This window comes from Diabrotica undecimpunctata, chromosome 6 (assembly GCF_040954645.1).
Source record: "Diabrotica undecimpunctata isolate CICGRU chromosome 6, icDiaUnde3, whole genome shotgun sequence".
Taxonomy (NCBI): domain Eukaryota; kingdom Metazoa; phylum Arthropoda; class Insecta; order Coleoptera; family Chrysomelidae; genus Diabrotica; species Diabrotica undecimpunctata.
This window is the reverse complement of record NC_092808.1, coordinates 5,839,705-5,856,683: the sequence shown is the minus strand read 5'-3', so window position 1 is coordinate 5,856,683 and position 16,979 is coordinate 5,839,705. Positions and strand designations below refer to the sequence as shown.

Below are 16,979 nucleotides of genomic sequence, written 5' to 3'. Positions count from 1 at the left end.
TTATTTTAAAATTAATCAATATATCATTTAATTTATTTACGAAGATAAAATATTTAAATTAATGTTTTATTTAGGGTAAGGTTGATTTTAAGACATGGATTTGATACAATATACAATATACAATAATAATTTTTGTCTCTTCAGCTTGGACTAATAATCGAGATAAATGAAGGATAAGAAACAATCTGAGTGTCTAACCTAGAATAAAGATTTGTGTACTTACAGGATCCATTTGGTCGTAGTCGTCTCCAAACATTAAGTTGTTAACCGATTGAATAAGATACATGCCTCCTGAAAAACGTGTCAGTGGTCTCAAAAATAAAGAATAACCTGGTAAGATTTCTCCGTTCCAAAATGTGTAAATAAATCTCTAAAATAAACAAAAAAAAACTCAAAATGTTAAAACTGACTTTTGTCTTTTTAGGAAATAAGGAAGTCAGTTAAGATTTAATTTCAATACAGAGCACCACCATTCGTTTTAAGCTTTTTATTCGTATGGAATCAATAGAGCGATTTTGTGGTAAGTTTTATTAATGAAACAATATGATTTTGACATATGTATAGGTAATTATTTAAAAATAATTACACACATAGACCCTACAGCGACATCAAAAACAATTAGAAATCCGGAGATTTCTTACGTTTGAAATCAATTCAGGAGATTGACCAAATCTGTGCTTTATACAATTTTTAAAGTAAACAGACGATAAAAGAACTGATATGATAATTGATATTTATGAGTAATCTACAATTTACATTCTATAATACAGTAGACTCTCTCTTAACCGGTCCCGCATTAACCGGCCGTAGTATTAACCGGCAACTTCTCCTTCCTATTGTTTTTTTAGAGTTGAATGTGGGAAAAAGTACAGTGAATGACTGGCGAAGGGATCGGCGTTCAATCGAGGATTTCTGCCTCCAAATGGAATTAGACAAAAATCTAAAAACTCGATGAATTAAAAAAACGAAATTCGAGATAGTAGATAAAGCTCTTTGGTTGTGGTTCTTTCAAGAACGGCGAAGGGGCACACCTAATAGCGACCCGATTCTAAGGAAAACGGCTTTATGTATACATAGCAAAATTATAGGCGGAGGCGAATTTATTCCAAGTGAAGTTTGGCTGACTCGCTAGAAGCCACGTCACGGAGTTAATTATGCACACGTAAGTGGAGAAACACAATTTGAGAGCTTGGTTTAATTGAACTTCTGCTGACCTCTTTAAAGCAGCGGTATCGACAGTACGAATTGCCATGATGGTTGCCAACCTTCTTAGAGGAGATGGCACATGAAGAAGAAGAAGCGGAGAAAAAATGTCCACGGCGCTTCAGGTGCAACTGATTTTACCTCCAAGTTTGTAGAAATTATAAAAATGGAAAAATTAAAACCCGAACAAGTATATAACATGGATGAGACGGGTCTCAATTTTAAAACACTTCCAGAAAAAACATTTTTGGGACGTAATGAAAAATTAGCTTCTTCTTCTTTAAGTTCCATCTTCTATCGAAGGTTGGAAATCATCATGGCTATACGGACTCTTTTGACTGCCGCTCTAAAAAGTTCTGCACTACTGCATTCAAACCATTCCCTTAAGTTCTTAAGCCAGGATATTCTTCGTCTTCCCACATATCGCTTTCCTCGGATTTTGCCTTGCATAATAAGTTGTAATAATGCGTATTTTTGCCCTCTCATCACATGTACTAAGTACTCAAGTTTTCGTCTTTTGATAATTAATATTATTTCCACCTCATTCCCTATCCTAAAAATGAGCGCTGGATTTAAAACGAATAAAATGAGGATTTGAGTTGCTGTTTGTTCAAATGCAGGAGGAACACACAACATTCCTCTTTTTGACATTTGGCAAAATCAGCATGGATGAGCGCTGATCTATTCGAAGAATGGTTTGAGCGTGAATTTGTTCCGAGAGTAATGCGCCATCTTAAGAGCGTAAATCTTCCCACTAAAGCAGATCTACTTCTGGATAATGCTCCAACTCATCCTGGAAACCTAACATGTGAGACAGATGAGATAAAAATTATCTTTCTTCCTCCTAATGTGACAAGCTTGGTGCAACCAATGGATCAAGGAGTGACTAAAAGCTTGAAAAGACGATACTTATTGATACCATCAAAAAAATTAACTTAAAGGACATAATTTACATGTTAACTTCCGCCTTCCAAGAAATTCCTGCTTCTACTTTCGGTAAGTCTTGGCGAAAACATTGGGGCAACATTGAGGAACTTGTTGAGTGTCAACAATCACACGAAGAAGATTCTACCACCATTCTTCAAGATTTCCAAACGTTACGAAAATCTCCAATTGCAGACCGAAGATATTGAAGAATGGATGAACTGTGACGAGGAACTTGAAAACGAATTTTCAACAGTCTGATGATGATGATGTTGACGGAGAGAAAAAAGGTCGGTCACACCGAAGCGAGGGCTGCAATGCAGGTGGCATTGAAGTATATTGAACAACAACCTGGGTCATCTTCAATAGACGTCTTGGTTTTTAAAAAATAGAGAGATATAGCTTTTAAAAATTTACTTAATGTCAAGAAACAGAAGAAAGTTACCGATTTTTTTAAAACAAGTTAGTAAAATATTTAAATATGTTTATATGTACATGGAAATAAATAGTATTTTGTAACTGTATACTCCGTAATCTTTATTAATATACACCTTCCTGCACATGTGTTTGATATATGTATGTATGTACTTGATTTTTCTCATGAAAATGCCTGCACATCGGATTAACCGGCCATTTGGTCAACCGGCCAGGCTCTGGTCCCGAGGTGGCGGGTTAAGAGGGAGTTTACTGTACATTATTTTATCTAGGAAAAAACTCATATAGTATTACAGGAAAAATGTTAAAAATATTAATATATAATATAATATATTAAATTAAGGCAGAGCTGTAAAAAATACAAACAAAACAGGAAAATATAAAAACTAGAATTAAGTGATGAAAATAGCGATGGAAAAGGAGAGAAAAAATCGGGCAGCACGTGAAAAAGTACTATAGATGTACACAAAGTAGCAATTTATCATACGAAGAAAAGAAAAAAGTAACAGAACCAGTTGTAGAGAAAACTGGAAAAGAACAATTTCAGAACAATAAAATTTTTGCTTAAAAATACTGAGGCAACCAATATTTTATTATGAAGAGTAGATTTAGAGGGAGAAATAGAGACCAACGTAAGAGTTAAGCGAGTATGACGTTGTGAGATGTAAAGGCTTGCTGATTTAATAAATGGAGTTAATTGATCCGTACTTTCCAACACTCTCGAATAAATCATAATCTCTTGTAACGCTACATTTAATTTGGTAATACATAACCGATATCGCAACAAAAATTACTCACTTTCAACGTTGGCCATACATAACTAGTATACCGTGCGATACTTTTTATTCCGGTAAAATTGATGACAGGAGCTATCCCAATCATAGCCTTAACATTCTCCTTTGCTTCTTCGGGAAACGTCGAAGAATAAATATAGAAGCCAGAGGATCCCATGGAGTAACCTAAATAAATTGATTGACGGTTCGTCTCCTGCGATACAAAGTTTACCACTGCTCTGACATCGTATAGTCCTAAATTATCGATTCTAAAACGAAACAAAATGCAAAATATAGAGCTTCCAAAAATTCTAATAAATATATTTGTATATACACTCAGATGCAAAAAAACGCAACAGAGAAATTTTTTTTTTATTTTTAGTCCTATTTTAATGATTTTTTAGCACACTATGTATACCTAAATTTATAAATTTAAATTTGGTACAGTTTTTTAGCCAGAGGGTAAAAGGAGCCAAGTGAGGGTAGCCAGATATGGCGAAAATTCCACCGAACGTTTGCCAGCATAAGCAATCATCCACTTATTGACCAACGGCTTCGAGCGGACGAGATGGTAACAAAACCAGTAGACATTACTGATCAAGGATATCAGAAGCCGAGATCCGGCAAGAGAGGAACAAACCTAAAAGATCACAGGGTCTCTCAGGTCGTCAACAAGCGCAATCCCAGTGATGTATTGAGAAAAACATCTACAAGACCAGCCATTCAACTAAATACACTGAAAAAAATAGGCACTTGGAACGTGCGGAGTTTGTACAAACAAGAAAGAGCCCATAATCTAGCACAAGAAATGAGACACTTAAAGATAGATATCCTTGGATGTTGTGAAGTCCGATGGCCTAACAGCGACAGAAGTGCCATAGGCAACTACGTGTTTTGTATTCCGGAGACAACACACAAAACCGTAATGGAGTAGCAATAGTCATCAGCAAAGAAATCGAAAGATCAGTCAAAGGGTTCATACCGATAACGGATAGAATGGCACTATTGAAATTAAACGCTACACCGTGAAACGTAAACATCATTGTAGTGTATGCACCAACATCTGATAGCACAGAGGAAGAAGTAAACAGCTTCTACAATGACTGAAACAAAACATTCAATAAAACTAAAAAGAAGAAGTAAATTTGATTTTAGGTGACTTGAACTCGAAGGTAGTGAAAGGAAGAGTTGAAGAAGTAGTAGGAGAATACGGTCAAGTTCAGGAAGTAGAAAGGCAAAAGCAATTGACAACAACAGATACATGGAGGAAAGTAGAGGAGATCTTGAGAAATATCACAAAACAAAAACTTCAAAATGACACATCATCTAAAAGTAAACAATGGATTACACAAGAGATAAAAGAACTGATGACGGAAAGAAGGGCACAAAAAAAAACGAACAACAGTACAAAAAAATTAATAAAATAATCAAACAGAAAATCAAAGAAGCTAATGAACTGTGGCTATCAGAAAAGTGTAAAGAAATAGAAAGGTTAGATAAACAACATGACAGTTTTAACATACACTGGAAAATCAAAGAGACAGCTGGCATTTACAAGAAGAAGGGTATGGGAAATATTATTGATAAAAATAACAAGATAATAACGGAATGTACAGATAAAATAAACAGATTGGAAGAGTACATAAAAGAGCTATTTGAAGACGACGAGAAACTTGAGATCATTGAACCAAGAGGAAGAAATGGGCTACCAATTACCAAAGACAAAATTGAGGAAGCGCTAAAACGTATAAAAAATGAGAAGGCCATGGGACCAGATGAAATACCTACAGAAATCTTAAGAATATTAACAAAAAATCATATGGGCACACTAATAGAATTATTTAATGACATTTATTATACGTGATAGATTCCAAAAGAATGGTTAATATCAATATTCATTCCAATACCCAAAAAAATCAAACACAATGAAGTGTGAAGAGCGCAGGACAATTAGCTTGATGAACGATATTCTAAAAGTGTTCTTACGAGTGATACATGAACGTATCTTAAAAAAGTTAGATGATAGAATAGCTAAAAACCAATTGGGATTCAGAAAAGGCTTTGGCACCAGAGAAGCATTACATATTTACTGTACAAACACTAATCGAACGATGTCGAGATGTCAATTGCGACGTATTCATATGTCTGTCGACTTCGAAGAATTCGACAAAGTACAACACCAAAGAATGGCAAAATACTGCAGAACGCAGAATTAGATGACAAAGACGTGAGAATCATTACCAATCTATACCGATATCAGAAAGTCATAATACGAATAGACCAACAAAAATCGAAAGAAATAACTATAAATCGTAGAGTAACACAGGGATGTGTGCTTTCCTCTTTACTTTTTTATATGTATTCAGAAAAATTGTTTAAAGAGGTATTAGAAGACATAAATGAAGGCATATTTATTAACAGCGCACTTCTGAATAATCTTAGATACGCAGATGACATAATACTCCTTGCGGACAGCATAGAAGAACTACATATCTTGGTTGATAGCAATACCCAATACTGCGAAAGGTGTGGAATGGCACTGAATACAAATAAAACAAAAATCATGGTGATAAGCAAGAACAAGATTAAGGAAGACAGTGTTTATTCTAAAGGAAAACTTTTAGGCAGGGTGCACAGATATCAGTACTTAGGTTGCGAACTAAATGAAGAATGAGATAGAAGTATGGAAATAAAACAGCGTACTGAGATAGCTAGAAGAGCTTTTAATAAGATGAAAGCAATATTATGCAATGGAAAACTCAACATAGAAATTAGAACTAGAGTATTGAGATGCTACGTGTTCTCTGTCCTGTTGTATGGAGTTGAGGCCCGGACAGTTACAGAGGCGACAGAGAAAAAACTCATTAACTTTGAAATGTGGTGTTATCGAAGAATGTGAAAAATATCTTGGACACAACACATAACAAATGCAGAAACACTACGAAGAATGAAAGAAGATAAAGAAATATTAAACATTATAAAAAAAAGAAAAATGAGCTATTTTGGTCACATAATAAGAAACGAGAAATACGAATTGATGCGGCTGATCATACAAGGGAAGGTGGAAGGCAAAAGAGGACCGGGGAGGAGACGCAAGTCCTAGCTGAAGAATATGAGACAATGGAGTGGGAAAACGTCAATAGAACTTTTCAGAACGCCTGCAGATAGAGTCAAATGGGCCATGATGATCGCCGATGTCCTTAGGGATGGGGCACGTTAAGAAGAAGAAGATTATATATTTCATATGGACCTTTTATTTGACCTGTAAGATCCGGATTGGGGTCATTGAGACCAATTTGAAGCAGAGACAGGGTCCGTGACCATGGCCCTCTCTCTTTGTTCTCTTTATACACTGTATAAGAAGAGTGGATATAAAATGGGGGATTTTTCCTTTGCAAGTAATAATTTTCCTGTTTAAAAAATGATATTTGTGTCATAATCTTCCCTAAATATATTTGCTACTTATAAGTTAATTAATACCAGAGCTTCAGCGATTATTTTGATTTAGAATACACCATTTCTAATTAAGTTCTCATTGTGTTATAATATTTTTACATTGTAAATAAATAATACGTTTATATCTTACGTGTACTTCCAGTAGTTTTTGTTACCAGTAGTTAAGTTGACATGACCTTTACTATACCATGTGCCCCTGAAATTTAACATCCATACGTCATATCCAAGGTCGCCTAATAATCTAGCTAAAATTGATAAAGCAATAAAATAATTAATTTGCTTTTAGAAAATAATTGAAATGTAAAAAACTAATAAGATGCACTTTGGATATAAAACGAACATAAAATTTTACTGTACAATAAACAGTAAATGCACGCTTTAAAACATTACGTAACTTAAATCAATAAAAACTATTAAATAAACTGAAGATGATATTTTTTTCTTTTTTACTTGCCGTCTCTAAAGGAGGTTGGCGATGGCTGCAAATTCGTCTCTATCATATGCTTTTCTTATTATGGTTTGGAGATCTAGTCCTTTCCAAAAAATATGTTTTTGTGTCTCATCCAGAGCTCCTAAATATCTGCTCCGAGTGCAGGTTGAATGATAATGGCGAGAGTATACAGCCTTGTCTAACTCCTCTTTGGATTTTTATGATCTCAGCATCCCCATCTACGTCCTAATTGATATATTTTGGTTCCAAGAGAGTTCACGTAGTATGCTTATATTATCAGGATCAATGTTGTTTCTTTGTAAATATTCTAGTAGTTTTTCCTGCTTGACTTTATGAAGGGCTTTTTCATAATCTATGAAACACAAATATGTACCTTTTTGTTCATCGTAAAATTTTTGCATAAGCAAATGAAACTAAACAAGGGCTCTCGGATTTCCATACCGTTCCTGAAACCGAACTGTTCTGGGCCCATATCTTTTTTACAGTTCCATAATACATAGGTACTTCCAAGAGATATTATGTCTTCCATTAAAAAATAGAGAAAAAAGAACAATAAACAGAAAAATTATAGCAAACATATTTTATAGTGCAGTAGATAGAGTTAAAATAAGAAACAGATAAAATTTTATACGATGAAATTAATTCCAAATAATATGATAATAAAAAAAGATAATTCATAATTTTACGAAATACATAATTTCGAAATAATTTGAATTATTTGTGCTTTGTTTGTTGTTAACAAGATAATTTCGTCATCACCCAACTCTATTAATTACACATTAAACATAATTACCTCGTTATTATAAATACATTTTCCAATTATAATTAATAAATAAATCGCTTTGAACGGATTACTTACCTAATGATACGTTTCCTCTATTAACCCAACCCAAAGCACTCATAGCGATCCCATGTACAACAATAATGGGATTCTTTTGTGTTATTTTTGAGTACGCCCTTTCGACCAGTACTCGATATCCATCTTCAGTGGTAAGGTAATGTTCTTCGGCACTAAAGCCAGGCCAACTCTGAATTAGCTCGGTCTTTAACAATATTTAATATATTAGAATATATATATATATATATATATATATATATATATATATATATATATATATATATATATATATATATATATATATATATATATATTATATAGTCAGTACTAACATATCACACTTAAGCTTAAACGTATTTGAAAACCTCAAAGAACTCCAAAATTAGATGTTAGAAAAAAATACGAAAACTTTGACAAATTAGATACAAACATCTACGAGATAAACCAACAATGGGAAATATTAAAAAACTACCTCTTCATGGACCAAAGAAGACAAGCTAAGAACAGAGACAGTCACAATTACAAAATCATTAACAATTAAATCAGAAAAATGATAAGAGAGGTAAAACAAACTTACTATGAGGAAAAATGTAAAGAGATAGGAGATGACCTATTCAACCTACATAAAAATGTTAAAGAAATGGCAGGGCTCCAAAAAATAAACCACAACACAACTCGTTTAGATAAAAATGGAAATACTATGATAACGACTGACGAAAAGCTAAAACGATGGAAAGAATATATGGAAGAGCTCTTCGACGACGAAAGAGAAAACCTGCAAGACATATCTTTCGAGGACAGAGAAACAAGTATCAAAATTACAAAGGAAAAAATATTGTATGCACTAAAGAACACCAGAAACGGAAAAAGCCCGGGGCCAGATCAACTGCCTATTAATATTTTTAAAATAATAGAAAACAAGTACATGGATGTCTTGTTAAAGCTCATTAATGAAATTTATCGGTCGAGTGACATACCCAATGAATGATTGACCTCAACATTTGTTTGTCTCCCAAAAAAGAAAAATGCTAGAGAATGCACCGACCTCCGCACCATAAGCCTGATCATCCATAAACGAATTTACGAAATACTTAATAGAGAGATGCTTGGAAGTGAACCAAGATATGTACGTTTGTTTCATAGATTAAAATCAGGCTTTCGATAAAGTCCGTCACAAAGAGCTAATGGACGTCCTCAAAGCAAAACAATTACAATATAATGACCTTCGAATTATAACAAATCTATATTATAAACAGCAGGCACACATACAAATTATTGAATACACATCAGAAGAGTTAAAAGAGAGAAATTAAAAGAGAAGTGCGACAGGGATGTATATTGTCACCACTACTATTCACTGCATACTCTGAAGAAATTATAAAAAGAGCTCTTGAGGGAGCAGAAAACTGCAGGAATAAGGGTCAATGGAACTGGGGCATGTTATGCATAACGAAAGATACAAAATACTTCAACTAATTATACAAGGGAAAATCCAGGCAAGAGAAGTGTAGGAAGGAGAAGAATCTTATGGTTGCGTAACTTGAGGGAATGGTACGGATGCACATCAATCGAACTATTCAGAGCGGCAGCATCTAAGATCAGAATAGCCATGATGATTGCCAACCTCTGTGGCGGAGATGGCACGTCAAGAAGAAAAATGGCATGTCGCAACCGTTTGAAACGCATGTCGGATTGCGACAGGGAGATGTACTGGCGTGCCTTCTTTTCGAAATAGTCTTGAAAAAGACCTTAAAAAATATTTTCATTTAGAACTGAGACAAAAAATGATCAAGCATTACATTTGGTGAGTATTTTTGAATGCTGTAGATGCATGGACACTAACACTACTTACGATAAATAAAACTGAAGCATTAGAACTGTGGATGCATTGACCAATGTTAAAGATTGCCTCGACAGCACACATAACTAACATTGAGAAGAGTCAAGAAAAATGGAGATAGACACTGTTTAGTGAAGGAAAATATCTTCATATATTCAGAATAGATAGATATGAAATACCGAAGGCCAAAAAAATAGTTCCTAAGATGTGTAGATAGAAAGCAGGCTTCTTTTTCATATGCCGTAAGTCCGTGAAGATTTTGTCTTGGTGATCACCAATATACGACAATTCTGATACGGCACAAAAAGAACATAACAAGAATCCACTTCACAAAGTAGACAAAATAGATGCAATGCAATGTCTGCCGTAATCATACTGAATTGCAAGGCGTTGATGACAATGGAATAGTACTCACACCAACATAGTCCTGATACTGGACATAGTACTGCTACCTACAACCATACAAAACAATTACAGCATATGGAGTAAATGTAGAAAATTCTCGACAATTAGACTACATTTCTAATAAGTTTTAAGATTAAAAAAAAATGTATCACACTTACTATATTTTTATAGGGAACATACGAACAGTTTTTATTTAAAAAAAGGTCGTAATCGCTAAAAGTTGGACAAATTTTTAAAGAACCAAAAACACTACATATTAACAAACTAAATACAATTTCTAACAGTAGACCCATTTTGCCTCAATGACAATGTTGCAGTTGCACAAACGTATGTAGACTATGACACAAAAGTTGTCAAAATTGATTTTAATGAAAAAGAAAGTTAAGAAATCAAATTGTCTTTATATACCAGTGGTGGTACAAAAGTAAATTAGAATTAGAAAGAGATTATTTCCTTTATTTTCATTATTAGTTAATTGATATTCTTACTGTATAATATATTTTTGATCGATATCAATAGCGGAGTTGCATAGACTTTTATAATCAAAAAAATGTTAAAAAAATGGAAATAATGATATATATCACTGCTCATGCAAAAGAACAAGCTCACTAACATTGTCGCAAGAAGTAGAATAAAGGGGTAATATTAATACAGTCTGTCCCAAACCCTTCTTTCAGTGCGTCACTAATTTTGACGTCATATAGGATTTTAAGAATGTCGAGAATTATTGCATGATATTTTAGTTAAATTTGACAGTTGCAGGATCGTAATCTCTCTTTTTCTAATTGAAAATAATTTAATAATTTTAATATTAGTCTTTGTTCTTTCTCGATATATCTCGGCATATTTAAAATATTTTTATGACAATAAATACAAAATTAAATTTTCACTGTAAAATGTCTGATAATACTAGCCTGGAATGACAATTATCATTTTATCAGTTGACATTGTGAAAGTATTGTCACGATCGAGAGAATCTGCGTCAAATTATATTTATGCGCATCATTGATTGGATATCTATTTAGCGTATTCTAAACTCCAACCAATTATACATCCGTAAGTAGAATTAGCTTTACGATAAATAATTTTCTAAGCTCTATGAATAATAATCACAGACTCACGTTTTTTTCTGTCACTTCTAGCTTAATGTATTAGAGAGAATTCGATCAACTATGACGCACTGAAAGAAGGGTTTGGGACGAACTTTAATGGGCGATTTCAATACAAGTTGGCAAACGATAAAGTGGAGTTTCTGTAAGACTTTTTGGACTAGATGAACGTAGTAGAAGAAGGAACTGTTTGTTTGAATCGCAACTAAAGAGTAGCTTGCGGTGACAAATCCCATTTTTGGCACTTTATTAAGACCATAATAATCGTTAAAATCACCTTAAAATTTTCCAGATCACAATAAAGAACCTATATTCCTATCAACAAAAAACAAATTAAAGAGTATCAATCATCTTAAAAACTGCTAACTTATAACGAATTAATTGTTTAATAACAAGAATTACAATAATAATCAACTGAAAGATTGAACAATCAATGAAAAAGCACAAAAATGTTTAAATAGTTGTAAACCATACGGAAACGTAGAAATATAATTACTACTAAAGGCACAGAAAATAGACGAGAAATAAGAAAAAAATATTTTAGTATCCAAATATATAGAAAAAGAAACGGATACCTAAGGAGATTATGAGCATGTTAAAAAACCGACAAGAGGTTATAGATAAGAAGTACGAATATAACAAAATAGATAATACAGTAAAAAGAGGTATCAGAATCGTCGTGGATCTATTGATTAAGCAACAAATATACAGAGGTAAAAATCAATAAAAAAATCATGACTTGCTTAACGTTCAAGAAAAGGTCAAGGACGCTATAGGTTTATGCAAATATAACATAAATTGGATGTCTAACCGATGAACAGGAAAACTTAGTATTGGAACTTGAGCAAAAGAAATATATTTGGATGAAATACGTGGAAGAAACTTTGTATTATGTACGACATGGCGTCCACAACTCAATAAACATCAAATACAAAACTGGGCCTCTATTTACAATAAAGTAAGCTATTAAAAGTACTAAAGACCCTAAAGCAATAGATCCTGACGATTTTAATTGCAAATTGATAAAACTTGTGGAGAAAAATAGCATAAAACGGTTGAAATATTTATTTCAGAGACGCAAAGAAGAAACATAGTTTCGAACCTGTTCGAAAACCGATTTCTCCGATTTTGTCACTACTCTAATTTAAGCTAACACCACTCCTGTGGCTTGCAACACCTGCATCTCAAATATTATCTGTTATAAGTTAAAAGGCCAAATGATAGTCAGCATACCTGACACTCCTCCAGCCCGCACAAACCAGCAAGCCAGCAATTTAAGTAAACTCAGCCTATGAGACATGCTCATCACCAAGAATTACGTTTGAGTGTAACAATTTATCCGAGACAACCAAACAATCGAGCTGATAAGAAGAATAAACCTCGCTTGGGCTTCATTTAGAAAGATGAAGGATATTTTTAGGTCTAAGATTCCAACGTGTCTGAAAAGAAAAGTATTTAATCAGTGTATTTTGCCAGTGATGACCTACGGCGCGAAACCCTAACACTCACAAGAACAACAGTGAGTAAACTACAAGTTGCGAAAAGGGCACTGGAGAGAATAATGTTAGGGATTTCTCTACGTGATAGAATACCCAATGCTACTATACGCACAAGATCAGGAGTAACAGACGTTATTGAAAGGATAACAACACTAAAGTGGAACTGGGCAGGTCATGTAGCAAGATCATTTAAAGTCCAGTGGACAAAAAGAATTTAGGAATGGAGACCCCGAATACAAGCAAACAGAAATAAAGGTCGACCCCCAACGAGATGGACAGATGACATAAAAAGAGTGACTAAAAATTGGATTCAGATATCGCAAAATCGGACTAAGTGGAAAAGCATGCGAGAGGCCTATGTTCAGCAGTGAACGTTAGAGGCTAGTTGATGATGAAGATAACAATTCATCGGAACGAGGTGTATTAACTCGAGTTAAAAACAGAAGTCACTCCACCGCGCTCCAATGCTCCAGACCATCCCTTTCCCCTCTCTAGCACTCTGATGCGCGATAGGGGCACAACTATCAGCCAAATGTTCTTCATGTGGAAGTCCTGGGTAATAGAACTCTAATATGGTTCCTTAACCGATTAAAATTCAGGACAGCGTGACGCGCTTTGTTCCTTGTATCTGCTAGCCCGCACTAATCTTTCACGTAGTAGTCAGTGCCTTTAATTCTATTCCAAGTATTAGTTATTGTAGTGGTCAAGTCGCTCAAGACATTGTTCTCTCTCTCTGTCTCTCTCGTTCTGCACAAGAGCAAAGTGAAATTATTTAGTATTGCAAATTGTATATTTATAGATTAAATATATATTGTGATATTAAAATAAATCGGTGAGGCTCCGCGTTGTGTATAATTTCACCCCCATAAGAGACACATAAAATGAATCAGCTACCATACAAAATCCTGAATACAAATTCGACAGGTCATTACGAGAGTTTGATGCCATTCGGAAATTTTTTTAAAATACCATACTTATTTTCATTCAGTAACATAAGAATAAACGGTGGGCAAATAATAGCCTGCGCAGACGATATTGGTATTACTGCAAAGAACGTAAATATAATGAAAGAAATGCTAGAAGAAATAAAAAACAAAGGAGAGACAATGGGACTAAGAATAAATTAAAAAAAGAGAAGATATTACGATTAGGGAAAAATATCTGGACACTTTAAATACCTGTGAGTGACAATAAGAAAGAGTGGAGGAAAATGACAGAAATAAACGAAAAAATATTGACAGAGAAGCTTATTTTGCAAATGAAAATTTACTTACAGCAAAAGATCACTAAGAAAACGAAGATGACCATATATAATAGATTAATTACACCAATATTATTATACGAAACAAAGACTATGACGAAAAAAAAAGAACAAGGCTTACAAATAGTGAAAAGAACATGGAAGTACATGAGAATCATACTAGGACAAAAAAAAACAGATCAAAATTAATATAGAACGAATGAATATGTAACAAAAGCAGTGACTGAGAATGGACTGAAAGAAGCTATCGTGGTCAATATAAAGCAATGTATAAATATAAATTCAGGAGGAAGAAAGAAAAGATGAAGACCTAGATCCAATTAACTGCAAAAAGTAAAAATAACTTACATAAACTAAGGAGTAAAAGAATCGCAGCGAAAATCTAGAGGCAGGAAAAAATGGAAAGATATCGTTAAGAAAATAGCATAAGCAAAACGGATTGATTCTCGCAAGAAATAGGATCTAGAAAGCGTTCGACTCCATATTGGGGAACAGTTGATCGTATTTTTAAAAACACAAATAGAAACCATTTTCATATCATTTAATGCAACACTTACAATTACGTAGTCTTCTTCGAAGAATACAATCTTTTAATGGTTTTTAATGATGATCCAAGATGATTAAAACTTATAGTTTGATAGTCTCTTATATATAGGAAAAGTTACATGGTCTGATGAAGTAAGTTTAGCAAAAATGGATTATTTAATCTACATAATTCCCATTATTGGTCTAATGAAACATCGTCGCCCTCTGGGCATAAACATCTATTTAATACCCTTGGTACATAAATAACTGTTTGTTCAATAAAAGACGATAAATATGATGACGATATATAATATTGCTACCTTTTAGAAACAGCAATATGGACGGTGTTACATAAGAAATGGAAAGGCCGCTTTAGCTTGGTATCAGTGAGATGGAACACCTATTCTAACTTTGGGAATGTTGCTCAGCATATTTACGACATATTTGATAATAAATGGATTACCAAACAGGGTCCGTTTCGTTGGCCAGCTCGCTCTCCTGACATGGCTCCTTTAGATTTTGTAGTTTGGGGTTACATTAAAAATCAGGTACTTTCCAAACCTATTACGACAAAGGAAGATATGATGCAGAGAGTCTTACTGGCTTCTATTTCTCTAATACTCGTCCATATTTCTAGAATGCAAGACTTAACTTAATAAAAAGGATTGACAACACAATTTCAACACTTATTTTAAAACTTTGTTTGTTTAATATTACATTAATTATTTTAGTTTGTAAGATATCTAATTAAATTTATACAAAATAACTAGTCGACGTTTTTCATTATACCCACAAATAATAATCATTTGATGCTATTGATTACTTTACTGAATAAATACCTTATAAAAAATAATAAAACGTCACCTTAAATAACTAAAAATGGGCATGCCTTTTACTAATTTTAAAATAATTAAGTATTGTTATGTTTTAACTAAGATAATGAAATATTTTTAAAGTGGTTGGGTTTAGGTATATGGAATACTAATACCAAAAGGACTAGCTTAAAAAACAGCAGAAAATGTAATAAAATATAGGGTATTCTATTTAACGTAAGTAACTTTAAATCTAAAGGAGTCAAGTCAGGAGAGCGAGCTGGCAAACGAAACGGACCCTGTTTGTCAATTCATTTATCATTAAATATGTCACAAATATGCTGATCAACCAGCCTAAAGTTACGAGGAGATGCTTCATCTTGCTGATACCAAGGTAACATTTCTTAAAGTATGTATCGCCGGTCGTATGGCTGCTTCTAAAAGGGGGCAATATTTTACACCATTTAAATTTCCATTATAAAATTTTAATGAAATAATTTTATTGTTTTTTATTACACAAAAAACATTAAAACTCAAACTATATTGGAAATAGCGTTCTCTCTATCTTTAAAAAAATTCTAATATTTAGAAAATAGTTCGTTTTTTATGTAGGACATTGTTACAAATTTTATGTAAAATTTCATTTAGAATTTGAAAATAAAATAAACATATTAGGTAATATTTAAAATGACAAAGTTGACGTCTACTTCGACAACGTCTACAACGTTATATATCAACTCAGCGTCATCCAAAACCCACAGCTTCGTAATTTCAGATTTTTAATATAACTGTATCTGCCATTACGTTTAATCAAAACTTGTCGCGCCACACCCTGTATAGGAAATTCCGCTAAAGTGGTTAGAATAAATTTTCATAAATATTCAAAAAAATACACTGTAAAAAATGTGAAGATTAGGAGTGTATAAGCCTTACCGGGCCATTGACCCATTTGACAAAACATTTTTAAAGGTCACATTTTGTTCATATTGTTCATATCATAGTTACTAGCAAGAAAAGAAAAGAAGCCCTAATATATTAACAAAAAAGGTTGCATCGAAAAGCAAAATTCACCAAATGTTGTTTTTTGTATACCAACAATTAAAAAACATTTTTTCTGAGTGTATCTTTTTCTACTTACTATATTTCGTTCTGCATCGGGATTATTAAAACACTTCTTGTTAAATAATTTGTCGTAATCTCGAAATGTAGGACACACTCGAGCGCCGATTGCAACGGTAAAGCACTGAAAAACGACTAAAAGATATGCTCTGACCAACATACTCGATTTCTGATGAATGACTGGGAGATAAATAAATTAAGTTCTTCAAGGCGCTAAAATTAAACCTATTTACGCGAAATGATACATTACAACTTTAGAGGTTTTTAAGATGTACAAAAATCGTTAAACATTAATATACCAATTAAGTATTATTGTGGAATTACGTAAA

The 16,979-nt window shown here is 33.3% G+C and overlaps 2 protein-coding genes across 6 annotated transcripts in view; both read right to left on the bottom strand.

Moving 5' to 3' along the window:
• The window catches only part of Schip1 (Schwannomin interacting protein 1), an 879,380-nt gene that overhangs the window by 467,659 nt on the left and 394,742 nt on the right, over positions 1–16,979 (bottom strand). The gene's annotated exons all lie outside the window — the stretch shown is intronic.
• LOC140443041 (lipase member J-like) overlaps positions 1–16,979 on the bottom strand; it is a 46,349-nt gene that overhangs the window by 3,302 nt on the left and 26,068 nt on the right. Inside the window, exons 2-6 of one of the 3 annotated variants that reach the window (XM_072534080.1) lie at positions 16,670–16,774; positions 8,102–8,285; positions 6,922–7,036; positions 3,361–3,604; positions 224–370 (exon numbers count right to left, since the gene is read on the bottom strand). In XM_072534080.1, the coding sequence (XP_072390181.1) occupies positions 224–370; positions 3,361–3,604; positions 6,922–7,036; positions 8,102–8,285; positions 16,670–16,774 (795 nt within the window). Of the gene's footprint in view, positions 1–223; positions 371–3,360; positions 3,605–6,921; positions 7,037–8,101; positions 8,286–10,483; positions 10,638–16,669; positions 16,775–16,979 lie in introns of those variants that run through there. The other 2 variants (XM_072534082.1, XM_072534081.1) reach the window with 2 other exon arrangements.